Below are 14,270 nucleotides of genomic sequence, written 5' to 3'. Positions count from 1 at the left end.
CTGTTGGGCAAATTTGTGGAAGAACAGACTTTCTTTTCATTTGGCAATGGACGGCCGTAGCCAGCAGCGGGGAGCAGCAGGCAGCAGCGAAGAGCAGGACATATACAAAGTGATTACGGATAGCCAGGGACAGCCACATAGACAGAGACAGATACAGATACAGAGACAGAGACAAGGAAAAGCAAAATGGCAACTGTCGGAGTCGGAAATACATCAAGTGTGCGCACAAAGCCGTCAAGCGAGTGCTACGAATAAGCGGAAGTGGGCCTGCAGAATAAGTTTGGGCCAGGAAACGGCCACGCGGCGTCCATTGTGTCCTTGGGAGCGGATGTGGCGAGGGGAATGGAGTCGGAAATTATTGTTTCTATTTTAGATTGTCGCCGTCTGTTTGCTGGTTAAACTTTTTCATTTATGACAGACCCGACCCGACCCAGTATGTATTCTATCTATTTGTATTCTTTTTTTTTGTTATGTTTGGAAATTTTTCCATTTGTATAAAAAATTTCGCTTAATGACTTAATGACGAATTGATGATTGTAGGTAATTTGTATGTGGAGGGTGGCCGAAGAGTCCAAATACAATATAGTATTAACGATTGATACAATTGGATGAGGCAAGCGAGCCGATCTCGGGCCAAAGTAATAAATTGGGGACAAAAAAGGTCTGTACTCCAACTATATCCAGCAGTAACTAACTAGAGCAGCTGGGCCTGCTGCAGGCTTAGCGACTGCATGTGAAAAAAAATAGAACAAGAGCGAGCATAGATAAAGAATAGATGATGAAATGAGAGCCTGGTACTAAGCGAGCAATGGCAAAGGTACGCTTACGTTACGATAGGTTAGTGCAATGACCAAAATGGAACAGAAAATGAATTGATAGGCAATAGAAAGATGGTACAAAATTTACAGTCGGGCTTCGTCCGAACAGACTCTATCATCGCGCTGAGTTCTGTGTTACGGATAGTATTTATTGGCTCTCTGACTCAAAGGCACTTGAAGAAATACTCCTTAAATCTGGTTTTCATGAAAGTGTGAAATCTGAAATTCGAGATCGTTTGACATTAATTAACTTGTTCTACAAGAGCAGGAAATTGATTGTCCTGTGCCTGTTGTTTGAAAACTTGAGAAAGTAATTGCATTGTTTGACAAGGACCCAAACAACTGTGTGACCTTCTCACACTTTACAGTCTTAACTTACATCGTCTTCTGGCCTGAAACGGCTTCTTCGCCTGAAAGGGCTGGGTGGATATGGATGTGGCGGAGCTGGCAGAAGTCGAAAGTTTTTGGCTTTTTGACTCTTGAACTGGTTTGACACGCATCAGACGGGGGAGCGGGAACGGGAGCAGGACTAGGGCTATGGGAAGGCGATGCAAATCTCTTATCAGGAATTTTTGTAAATGGATATTTCGAAAAAATTTGGTGAGAATGTTGTGTACTCGTAAATTTGTTTGATGCTCTCGAAGCGAAGATGCACAACTTGTCGAAGTGTTTCAATTAAAACTTGCCCAACTTGTTGACATTTATCGAACACAAAGAGCTCAGTGTCGTATCCTGTTCTGTCTGGGGTCTGGTCGATCCCCCACACAACAGCCTTTGACAGCTTGGGGCTAGGGTTTCGGTTTCCTTGGCAACAAAAAGACGTTGACAGTAGTACTTAATGTCATTGTTGAAGCACTCCTAGTTTACAGAAAGCAGACATCAGAGGGTGGCAGTTTTCCATGATACTGTCCACAGTCCATAGTCCACAGTCCAGTGCAGTTCCCAAATCTCATTTCCCAGCAATAACCAGATTAAGAACTGTGTCCCTGTGTGTTTTTGTATTGCAACAGAATGCAATATAAAGTCATTTGGCTTATCTCAGATTCTCTTCTTTTCCAAAATAGTAGTTTGTCCATTGATTTTATTGACGGCAACTGAATTGACATCACTTTGAATGGTAGTAACTAAATGAATTCAGATGGACAAAGACACTGTGCTCTTGACCGTTTACTGTTTCTCAGATCTGTTCAATATTTGTTCGATTCCTTTGACCTATTGACAACAAAATCTATAATGAAATCAGAGCAAAACACTGGCTGGACTTTGCAAGGTATTTAAAATAACTGGCAAAAATGAGACTTGTATATTTTGTATGCCTAAAAATATAGGCATATTTTTCTCTTAATACTCGTGTTTAATTTTGTTACACCAATTACCATGTTTTAAGTGTATAAAAAATTGAAGTCGAATGACTCATACTTAGCATGCATATAAAACATGTTAAAGCATGATCCAAAAGTGGTTTTAATAAAAAGAAATCAATGTTGAATAGGTTATTGCAAGCCTTTTGTTTGACAATTTTGGGCTACCGAATTTACCCCAACTCCGTTGAAGCCCAAGCGGAGCCTCGCAAATGTGTCACAGACACACACACACACACACGTGCAAAGTTATTGCGTTTTGTTTCCATCGAAATACACATAAATAATCCAATTAATTGACAAAGCAACATGAGGCTCCCTTTTGGGACGTCAAATAATTGGTTTACGGCCAAAGGCATCGACATCCTCATCAGTCCCGGCTCTGGGGCTCTGGGGCTCTGTGACTCTGTGACGCTGGCTGGAAGCGGCGGTTTGAAGTTTCAATTTCAGTTTCAGATACGGTTTAAGTGTTAGTCGGTGACCCGCTCGCAGAAAACGGCTAATTGGTTCCACAGAAAGGTAACATAATTGGCATGGTGGATGGCGAACACTAAGCTAGACGGCTAATTGAATATTCCCTAAAAGGGATGTTTCATAAGCCATCAAGTAAATGTGATTTGTCTGATGAAAGTTGTAAGTTGAGAGCCTCGAAAACTATAGAAGATCCGATTATATCTATGCCTCTATGAAATGAATTAAGTAAAGTCAAACTAAAATGGTCTCTTTCTGCCTTTAACATTTGAATTAATGGCCAAAGTCAGCGAAGAATAAATGTACATACAAATAAATAGATATACATATGTAAAATTTGTAGGTGCATCATTTTCGCCTTGCATTTTATAATTAAGTGCACAAATATTTATGCCTTACTTGGGCGTTTATATAATAGTATTGTACATAATTACTGATGCTATCTTTTACAAATTAAGCTGAATATACTTTCGCTTATTCCATACAAAAATATCTCACATTATGCAGAAAGACCTATGAAAACCAATTTGCAGCGAGCCCAGAAGAAAGAGACCCAGGAGACGAAATTTACACATCGTGTCTTTTTTTTCTTTTTTGGGATAGTATAAATTTATTTGTGTATTTTTTTCTGGAATTCTTTATCCGCTGTGTGAGGAAGGCCGCAGCCGAAAAATGTGAGAATTCATTCAATCGCAACTGCAAATTTGTGTCACTGAACTGCGAAAAAATAAAGAATATCCCAGCACGGAGTTAAGACTGCGATGTACATATGTACGTACATATCCGGGTCTCAGCTACGAATTTAAATAAGAGTTGGTCGGACTTTCCCAGGAATGTTGTATATATATTGGGAGGGGGATTCCAACCTCATCTAGAATTTGTGGAATTCCATGATCCTTGCTAGTTTCAAGGAAAATTGAGATGCAAATAAATGCCATGACCAACGGTAAAGTTGAAATAAATAAACATGCAGATACGGATTCTTTTGCAGTGAGATTAAATTCCCATATCGTTATTAAGGATTAAAGGTGAGATTATGTTGAGAGTTTGCTTTCCAATGACCTAATGAGAGCATTGCGGTCAGAGCCTATCATCTTATTGAGGGGAAAATAAGTATTCACATATTTGATTCCGTGCCACATCGGTAAAAGCATCAGTCCTGAGTACCAGCTGCAGCTGCAGACCGACTCGTAAATTAATGACACATGTGGAAGCCACAAAACCAATACAAGTATGAAACATCAAGAAACTGCGGCAGACACAGCTGAGTGCACCCATTGACATTGTCTGATTGGATAGAGAGAGTATAGAGTATGGAGAGCATTGCTTGATTGAGGCATTCTTTGGGCGCGCTGTGCCTGGGCTTGGACTCTGGCTCAGATCGGCTTTGGGTTTGGCTTTCATTTTGTTTAGTTGTGTTTGTGTCTGGGCCTGCTGTTTGCACGGCACTCAACTACTTTTCGAATCTGCTGGCATTGTATACTATTCTGGCATATTTAATTAGCAGCAGTCTCACAAAATTGTCCGACAGCTGACAAATTATGCCACTGTGGTCTCTCTGTCTCTCTGCCTCTCTGTTGGGCACTAATGCACTCGGCCTAAATAATTTAGCATTCATTGTCTCCCTCTCTCTGTCTCTCTCCCTGTCTACCTCTCTCTTCATCTATCTATGTTTGATTGTGTCTATTTTCAACGAGTTTTCAGTGCGTAAATAAAACAGAGACTGCTCGTTGCTTAGTTTGCACATTGCACTCAAATCACATCCGGGCCACGCACTGCGTATACGCAATTTGCATTCCACCCCAGCTCAAGCCCAGTGTCCCGAGGCACTTTCAACACCGCACACAGGACAATCTAATGCCAAGTGCCAGCTGTTGTCTATTCAACGTCAATTTCAATTGGAAGCTGGCTTAAAAATTGCAATTGCAATTACAAACCCTTCCCAACACGCAGGGCAGCCCAAGGCAATCCAATTGTAGCTTTACGAAACGTGAGAAATAAAAAAAGGGCTAATCGATCATATGTGCAGTTCTTCACAATACAACGTTGCAGCATCCGTGTTTAGTTTCTAAATTATTGCTTGACCTGCCGCACAGGTGAAATTGCCATTTCGGAAAATTAACACCTGTCAATCGGTCTGGTGGAAATGTGGGTGGAGTTCTGCAGGTCGTATTTAAATTCATTAAAATTAAAAGATCTATTTGTTTTTCCGTAAGAATATAAGTACGACTACATATTTAAGTATGTACATATGTGTGTACCTATGGTATACAATATACGAATATTATATTCTCGGATGCATCTGCATATGTTGCCAGCTGCAAATTGAATGCAATCAATTGCCTCAATGGTTTATTCTTAGTGAAATTTATGACACTTTCGATTTATTAGACTTTCCCAATGTATGCAAATCTTTAACTAAAAAAAGTGCTTTTGCTCTACAATTTTGGTCTGCACAGACGAGTATTTCATATTTTCAATCTGCCGCATCTGAAAGACGAAATTTGTTTGTGATAGTCGTATGTAATAGTCAATTTGGCATAAGTTACCACTCACCTGCTTTTTGGTTAAGTTGTAAGCGACTTTCGAGGCCAGGCAGAAGTTCAACTTATGCGGGATACCGATCCTGCTGTTGTATAGTGCATTCTCGAGGTGCATAAAGAACTTCTTCGGCAATCTTTTGGGAGGCAGTTGCAGGTCCTTCAGAGTAATTTGAAAATAGCCCAGCTTGGGGCACTTTTCCAGAACCGGTAACATCCACCTTGTGAATTCGACTTCCCTTGGATTATGCTCTGAAAAAACTACCAAACTCTCCAGCTCCATCAGCTGGGCCAATGGCTGAATGTATTTCAGTCTTTGTAACACACAGGAAACCCTTCGGAGAGAGGTTATTTGAGCCAGGACAAAGACGTCTTTTTCTGTGAGGAATTCGCTTTTGGGCAATTCAAAGACGCTATCCGGTATATGAATGTAAACCTCCTGCAATGTCGTCGAGTAATGTGTTGCCAGGGACTTCAGCAGTGGAAGCCGGGGCTCTCCCAGGGATGCAATTCGAAATGATCGAAGATTCTCAACTATTGGAAGTAAGAACTTCACTCTAGCATCATAGTCCACATATATTCGAAGACTTATCGACTTAAGATCAAAGGATACAGAAAGTTCGTTGCTTTTGATCTCTAAGCCATTTTCCAAAAAAGTTGGCAAAATATGATTCATCGTTGTGAACATGTTCGAGCTAATAAAAAGACACTTTAAATTTTTAACATTCAAAAGATGTGCAAAGTTTACGTCCCGGAAAAGGTTTGGATCATTTGAAATTAGGGAAAGAGTTCCGCGCGTGCTGAACGAAATTTGCGTATCGAAACTCGAGACAGGTATATGTCTGGAAACTAGATTCATGACATCTGCGGAAATCAGGTGCCCCTTGTTCAGCAGACTCAATTTGGTGAGATTTTCGAGCTTTGCCAAATGTCGAATACTTCGTGGATCGTAGATTCCGCATTCTAGGAATCTTAGGTTCTTGATTTTTTCGATAGTTTGGGCCAAATCATCATCTATTTCGAATTTCAAGATCAATCGCGACAGTATTTGCCTTTTCCTGACAGCGATGGCTGTGAGTAGGGTCCTAACGGGAACGTTTGCTTTCGTTGGTCCCTGTGGGATGATCAGTGCCTCGTATCTAGTATCCATTCTGGGTCGTTTCCTCTCGGATTCCTCTTCGATTTCCGTGTCTGGTGCCAATGGTTTCCTGACTTCCAATTGCTGCAGCTTGTCCAGATTGGCCAACTTCACATATTCCTCATCTCTTATCAGTCCATTATTGTTCAGTACGAATTTTAACTCTTTTAATTTCGGGCAGTGCTCAACTATATACGTCAGTTTTCCATAGTCTGAGTAGAGATAAGAGTTCAGTTCCAGGCTCGACAACGACTGGTTGTTCTTACAGAACTCGACAAGATCGAACATTGCAAATCTGGCAGTGAGACACAGCTTTGAAATATTGTGAAACCGACCCAGACCGACAAACTCACACTCTGCAAATGGAAAAAAGAGTCTATTTACTCGTATAATGCCACTTTGTTAATTTTTCGGGTAGGAAACACACCTGCTATGTTCACAATAATCTCTTTCACTTTGGTCGTGCTCTTGGGATTGGCTGTCAGTTTCTGCTCTTGAATCGCTTTCAATATTTTTTGAAAAATTTCCTCGTGATTCTCGAGGTATTTTTTTGGTGCGTATCTCAATTCAATGCATTCAAGATTTTCATTTCTCAGCATGCTCCTAATAAATAAATCCATGTACCAATCCGTCCTTACCTTGGAGGCACCTTTCAGTGCGCTGTGAATTTCATTGAACTCGACGGTCAGCTTCTTAGAAACCTGAACTTGCAGCAGCTCGATTTCAAGCAAATCGTACATATCGCGCGACCAGTCCCTTAAGATGCGCCGATGTCTACTGCAAGTGGCCGCAAAATTGTAGAGGTCTGCGTAATGCTCAGCATTGAATGGTGCTGCCTTGTCGATCGGATCACAATTTTTCTTTACAAAGTCAAGTATGTGAAACAAGTCGTAGTGACTGAGATCCGCTATTGTCTGTGGTTTCAGCATTTTAAACTATTATCGTATTCAACATATTTTCAAATTAATTAATAAATTCAAAATAATTTGTTCAAAGTTTTTTTTCGCACTAAAAGATTGAGCTTATCACATACGTGCGTCACGTAGAGCGTTGATCGACGTATGACGCGTCGTATCACTGGAGAGGCGAGATGTTGCTACTCTACCCTATAGTAGTATAGTGCTGGGTAGATTGGGCTTCCTCTAGTTTTAACAAGTGTTTTGGTTCCGAAAAGACATTCGGTTGTAATTAAAACTCTCGGAAATCAGGGAATGAATTCGTTCCTCGGATTTTGTATTACAATTGTTTGTTATACTCAAAATTTGAGTATTCGAGACTCGTCTCGCCAACACTCATACGAGTACATACTGCATTATCACGTCATGGTGTCACAGAGCTTATCATCGAGTCAAACGATTACTGAGAATGCAAACAAACAAGGGTATATGTACATATGTATATGAATATATACGTGACCGTCACTTTGGCTACCATACCCTTCAAATTGATCAATAAACTAAGAGTATATCTTGCTTGTTGGTTTTTAAATGAGCATTATTCTGAACTGTCTGCCTAGTGTGATACATTTTCTAGGGTACACCTGATTCGGTTAAATTCTGTCTCGAAGGTTTGTATTTTTTTTCACAAATATTTATCGGCTGGAAACAGTGAAGCACAGAAAAGCTTGAAAGCTTTAACAAAGTGCTTTGAGTGCTTATATATGTATATGTATGTATATATATATATATATATATATGCATCGTTTACTTACAAATGCGGCTGGGAATGCTCGATCATCAAAAAAGCTTAACAAGACATACATATGGATACATATACATATGTATGTACATACATGCGAGTAGGCAGTGTAGTGTATGTTTATCTGATGTTCCAGTGGGAAATGATCTTGCCACACTATTCTTATTAAATTAACCTTATTCAATTTGATTTTGTTTTCATAGACAGATATTCCATAAAAATATTCGATGTGTGTTCTCCTTGGTCCCAGATACATTTATTTTATGCGCCGACGGACAACATTAGGCATAAGACTCGGACATCTTTTGGATTTATGGGCGCAGCTGCGACTTTTAATGGAAACTTAAAGCGCAGTTAAAGTTTGTTTAAAGTAGTTGCGGCGGCAAAGTGAATCTGGCAGCTGCACTTAATTTGCAGCCAGCTCATTTGTTTTGCACCCCCCCTTCTGCATTACCATGGCCATCGACCAACAGCACCATTACCACCCACCCACCGCAACACAACTCTGCCAGAGCCGGCGTGCATTTTTCTCTGCTTCTTGCAGCTCTCTCTCTCTCTATCTTGCGATGCGATGTGGTTAGCAGGGAATATGGAAAAAAAGCGAGGATGAAACTTTAGAAGCCGTTATTTCTTGTTGCAACCTCCCACCATCTCACCATTCCGCCACAGTTGTGCTGTGTTGTGGTGGGTGCGTGTAATCTACTCAAAGCAAATAAATTTTTAATGCTGACTAATGTAGAAAATGTGAGCAGAAATTTACCTGGCAATCTCTGAAACTTTCGTTCTTTCCTCTACAGCTACGAGTATTTTATGCCAGGAAGTAGTCCTTCGTCCTTCGGCCTTCGGCTTTCGTCCTTTGTGCCACAGGGTGGTAAAAATTGAAAAGAAAGCCCTATCTGAGATGCAGCTATTTGTATCTCCCAGAGAGAGATTAACGATTCATTAGATGCCACTGACCCAATTGGGAAGGAAAAAGCTTGTCAACATTTGTCAAGAATCGAGAGCGAAACAAATTGCAAGAAATGTGAAGTCATTAAAAACAATTTCAAACAAACATCGGAGAAAAGTTTTCCGCTCTCCAAAACTTGAGGAAATTTTAAATGCGAATATAAGCAAGACAATGGTCGGGTGGGAGGGCTAGCGGCAGGGGCAGTGCTGCACGAACAAATTGGCAAAACTCATAACGATCCAGACACCAATGGCCAGACAATTCTCGCAAATGTCTAGAAACAATCGCAAGTGACAGCCGACTAAGGGCGCCCAAATGCTGTTGGATGCTGTTGCGTTAGTTGGTAATAAAAGGGAGTTGGTGCTGGAAGTAGGGCTGCCAAACATTAACGAGCATCAGCGAAAAACTTGCAACTTGCCGACGCCTGCAACTGAACAAGCTTCAGCTGCGCGGAGGCCGGCATGGGCATGGGACGAGACAAGGGCATTGTTTACGAAATGCTTCAAGTAAATTATGCAGAATTGCAACAGCAGCAGCACTGCTAAAGTTAAGCGGAGAACAAAATGGAATTTACGTTGCCTTTCAAAACTCGCCGATGTCTTTGTTGCCACTGTGCGAGTTTTTTTTAATAAACTTAATAACTTTGCAATTTGTTGGTGCAATCAGCGAGCCAGGAGCCAGTTGAAAGCTGTCTCCCCAACATGCAAATTTCGCTTTGGACAACGTCGAAAATTGGCTGCGGCAACACATGGCGTATACTTCATCTGGAGTCGCCTCATGCCAGAGACACTTTCGAATTAATATAATATACTTTGCCAGTGGGAGGAGCAGCTCAAAAAGTCCAGCTAATCGTTTAAAATCTCTATCATGGGTTAAGTCGATCAAGATCTGTTTAAAAGGTTGTGGCGCTGTTTGATATTACAGGCACCACAAGACAAGTTACGACATTTGGCTCTCTTAGCCCTTTAAAATTGCACGTACACTTCCATAACAGGGGCCGAATTGAACCTCAACCGAAAATCTAAGAAGTTGAGGCAGGGATAGGGAGAGGACCTTGTTGAATAAACAGACATCTGTGGCAAGTGAGGTTAGGACACAAATTGAATTTGCGCCCTGAAAGAGCATAGCAAATATACGACACGCATACGCCGCGGCGTGCGGTACGTAAAACCACAAAACCCACATGCATGTCAGTGGAAAACCAAGACACCGGACAGCGAAAAAATCACCCACTCACCTGCTCGCCTACTCACCTGATGGTCGTAGTCAGTCAGCCGTGACGCTTAGATATTTTCGGCATGCGGCATGCGGCATGCGGAAGTAGGAGAGAGGGCCAAAAACAGGTCCGCAACATGAACACAGATTCTGTGGGCTAAATCCCGGCTAGCACCAGCTGGGAGAGGCAAGCAACATCATCATCGCCACTGCGTCTGAATGACAGTTAACAGTTGCCACGCTGGCCAGAGCATAGCGGTGGCCAGAAGGTAAATAAATCAAACAAAAATGGCGACTTTGGGCTACGTGACAAGCGAGCCAAGTGCGAGCGCCATGTACGAGAATCGATGCAGAGATGGAGAGATGGAGAGATGGAGACAGGTTCTCTGGCAAGAGTCACATGTCACAGGGACCGGCATAGCTAGCCCAGCTCAATGGCTTGACTGATTATCGCACAGCTGCTGATGATATATATAGATATCTGCCAGCTGGATTTGGGTGTAATAGAAACCGAACTCATCGCTGACAAGCGACACAAATGGAAGTCCAGACATTGGATCTTTGTGCTGACAAATGCTTCCTGAATGGTGTCTTCCAATGCCGATGACCATCAATGACCAGAACAGGAGAACCAGCAACAGTTGAGGCTATTGTGACACATCGGGGAGAAGCGATAGGCTTTAATTCTGAAAAGAATACTTGTCTGTTGAATATTATATTGGGATTAAGATGGCATTAATCTAGTAGGGAGATCTGAGGATCGAAAATCTCTTACCTATTCCCGACTGTATGTTCTAATAAAAATGATTTATGCTCTTGACTTGCTGGTCAAGTCTCTCTTGACTTTTAACTGCGGTCCATAAAACGGAATAGCCTGATGAATTTTTGACTGGTCCGCATTATTTATTCAATTGCGGTTCTGCTCCTGTTTACGTGACCTCGCCTGACCCACTGAACTAGAGCTGACCCCCAACCCAAATGATATGCACTGTGCATGCAGGTCTCTCTCTCTCTCTCTGCTGCTGCTTGCACCTGCACCTGCTGCTCTATCTGTATGTGCATCTGCATCAGTATCAGCATTTGTGACTGGTATGCCACACAATTGAATATATTATGGAATATATATTGCGGCACATATACGAGTAAGACTAACAATGAATTGCGGTCCCTGAAAACTACGGGAAGCTCTCCACGGCTCTCCCATTGCGGCAGTTGCCGTTTGCTTTATGCTGATCATTTTGTTTGAATTAATTTGCGGCTGTCATACAAACCTTAAATTAGTCAGCAGCGATTTGCATACACACAAGTGGAAACTTTGCGCCAGAGTTTCGGACCTTGACGTGATTTTGATTGGTTTGTTGGACAGCAGCAGATGTCTCGAAAAGAAATATGTTAATGTTTCTGAAAAGTAATATTAGTTCACGAGCTCCCTCCCATAATTCAGTTTGCTTCCAATTAAATTAAATTGTTTTCTTTTTGGGCTTGGGAGTTTTTTTTACTGGCTTTTCCGAGGCAGGAACGAGTCGAGTGAATAGCAGCTGTCCGAAAGCTTGAAAGCCGTTGGGGTTTTGTGGTTTTTGGGCTAGAGTGAGCCAAGTACACAGCAGTGTGGCTTGGTGGCAAAAAAATAAATGTTTTGCCACTCTGCTTTTCACGACTAATTCGGTTTTTGTTTATCTCCACTCACAGTGCCCAGTGCCATACATGGAGAGATTTTCCCTCTCATGGCTTCTTTTTTCCGAGTATCTGCATTGCCTTTTGTGCGACAGGCTGGCTCTGAAAGAGCTAACTGCAATTTGGCCGCTTTAAGGTTGCCTCTGCCAGCTGTGTGCCTTAACGCCATGTGAGGATGAAGGATTAACAGTAACGAGGATGAGGATGCGGATGGGGATAAGGACAAGGACGAGGACGAGAAGGACTCTACGTCAGCCAGCACCACAATGAGTGAGCATTCTCAACTGCAGCTGCTGCTGTGGTCAGTGGGATGCCAGTGCCAGTGCCAGTGCATCTATTTTTTACGTGCAATGTCCAGTAAACACTTGAAGCTTAAGTATCTAAACTTTGAAAGGGGTTTAGGAAGAAAGGGGTCAAGAAAACTTGCATGGACTGGTTGTTGTTTGGTTGGAAAACCTTTTCTTACTCAACCTGCTTAAAGTGCTAAATGAAGAAAATCCACTCTAAGCTCATTTAAAACCCTGCCTTTGAAAGCGATAACCAGCTCACTTGGGTGGCCCTCCGAGGATATTATTATTTAATAAGCTGACAGCTGATTGAAACGCAGCGACCGGTTGGGGCACAGAAAAGGCCCTGGGAAGAGGTTATGGCCGAGGCGGTTATCAGGGGGATTCCCATTACCCACCAAAGTGTCTGGTCTAAGCTGCTTTCACACAGATACACACGCATGCTGGAAAGCAGACAAAGACACATCTGTGTGTGGGTGTGTTTGGGTGGCGGAATGTGGGTGTATGCAAGCAGTTGGCTGGCATGCAAAATGCCATGTAAATGACGCTAATTGTATTACAATTTGCTTGAATGCGTAAGTGCAAGCAATGGCAAATGGCAAATTAGAAACCGCTTAGTTGGGGTATTCGTATCCCATGACCAAAACAATTGGGCTGCTTTGAGCTCAGTCGCTCCTGCAATCGTTCCTGGGACTCCCACACTCCATTCACTCCATTCACTCCATGCACTCCATGCACTCCTTGCCTCCTGCCTCATGCAATTCTAATCATGTGATAGGCAACTCCGACGGTGAATTGGGAGACTATGCCCAGAATGTTCCTCAGGAATGATGAGTGCCTGCTAATCCAACTCAACTACAATGGAAATATCTCACTGAAACGGGCGCCTTGTTCCTTGGTTTCGTTCAGCTAATGGAATTATTGAATTATATTTTCGTAGCCATTAAAGTACCTCGCCCCAAGATCAACTTAAAGAACAACAGCAGGCCTACAAAATGGCAAACGTCAGAGAGAATGCGAAGAAAAACGTGACAAATGCCCAGCAATTGTCTCCCCTTCCCGCCAAGCATTTGGTCACCCAGCCCAAAGCTGATCTAACGGACCCGACAAGAGGAAGACTGTCATAGTTTATCACATTCTGTGCAGTGGGAAGCATTTTTTATTTCTCCGGCTACTTGCACTTTTTGTACCGCACACAGAAGCTGTCATATGTCCGCCTTTTGCTCCTTCGCCTCCTCCTCCTCCTCCAACTCCTCGTCCTCCTCCTCCTCCTCCTCCTCCTCCTCCTCCTCCTCCTACTCGTCCTTCTACAGGTCCATCTCCAGGCATTGTGATATACGTTTTGCCAGCCCAACTGTCATCTTTTGTGACAATGTCGGGGTATAATAGTGGGGTGGGGTAACGTGAGGTGGTGGCCCGAAGAGGCTGCGGCACTTGGAAAATGCTAGCTCACTTGGATCGTCTGGATTAGCTGGATGCTGTGGTGGTAAACCTGCACCAGAGGCTGCCAGAAAAGAGAGGAAGGCTAAAAAAAATGTGGACCAGAAGAGAAATAACGTAGCAATAGAGCAAAATGGAATTCAAGTGTTGCAGTTGCTTTGCCATCGGCAACCAGCATCAGGCATTGGCATTGGTGCTGGGGTTGGGCCATCGAGCAACAATGTTTCAATTGTCCAAGAAAATATTTATCAACCTGAAAATTGATTAAAGAGATTGCCAGGAAAGAAAGGAGTAGCAGTACCAGGGAATAAAAAATTAAATGAATGGCTGGTATGGTAAAACAGCATGGAACAGACGCATAGGATATGTAACATAAGATATATGTAAATCAATTATAAATCGATTATATTCCATATATATTTCTTCATTTCGGAACCATCTAATGAAACAATTAAAATATGGTAAACGTTCTTTAATTGAGGCTCCCTAAAATTTAAACCGAATATAGATTAATCTTCTTCTGTGACATTAATTCAGTCTATATCTTCCGGAAATTCTGAGCTGAATTGAGTGGATTACTCACATAGGGATCTTGTAAGTTTTATTATCCTATTAGCAGTAGTTTAAATATTCAACAATCAGCCAACTCTCTCCTTCTGGCTATCTAACCTTCTCTATC

General features: G+C 42.2%; 1 protein-coding gene across 1 annotated transcript; it reads right to left on the bottom strand.

Moving 5' to 3' along the window:
• Window positions 1-4,942: 4,942 nt before the first annotated feature.
• On the bottom strand, window positions 4,943-7,532 carry LOC108153571. Its single transcript, XM_017283649.2, has 3 exons — window positions 6,756-7,532; window positions 5,207-6,684; window positions 4,943-5,140 (listed from the first exon to the last, which is right to left on the bottom strand). The coding sequence occupies exons 1-3, from the start codon at window positions 7,255-7,257 to the stop codon at window positions 5,069-5,071; spliced, it is 2,052 nt and encodes a 683-aa protein (XP_017139138.1). The 5' UTR covers window positions 7,258-7,532; the 3' UTR covers window positions 4,943-5,068.
• Between the last annotated feature and the right edge of the window lie 6,738 nt (window positions 7,533-14,270).

This window comes from Drosophila miranda, chromosome XR (genome assembly GCF_003369915.1).
Source record: "Drosophila miranda strain MSH22 chromosome XR, D.miranda_PacBio2.1, whole genome shotgun sequence".
NCBI lineage: Eukaryota > Metazoa > Arthropoda > Insecta > Diptera > Drosophilidae > Drosophila > Drosophila miranda.
This window is presented reverse-complemented; position numbering and strand designations above follow the sequence as displayed.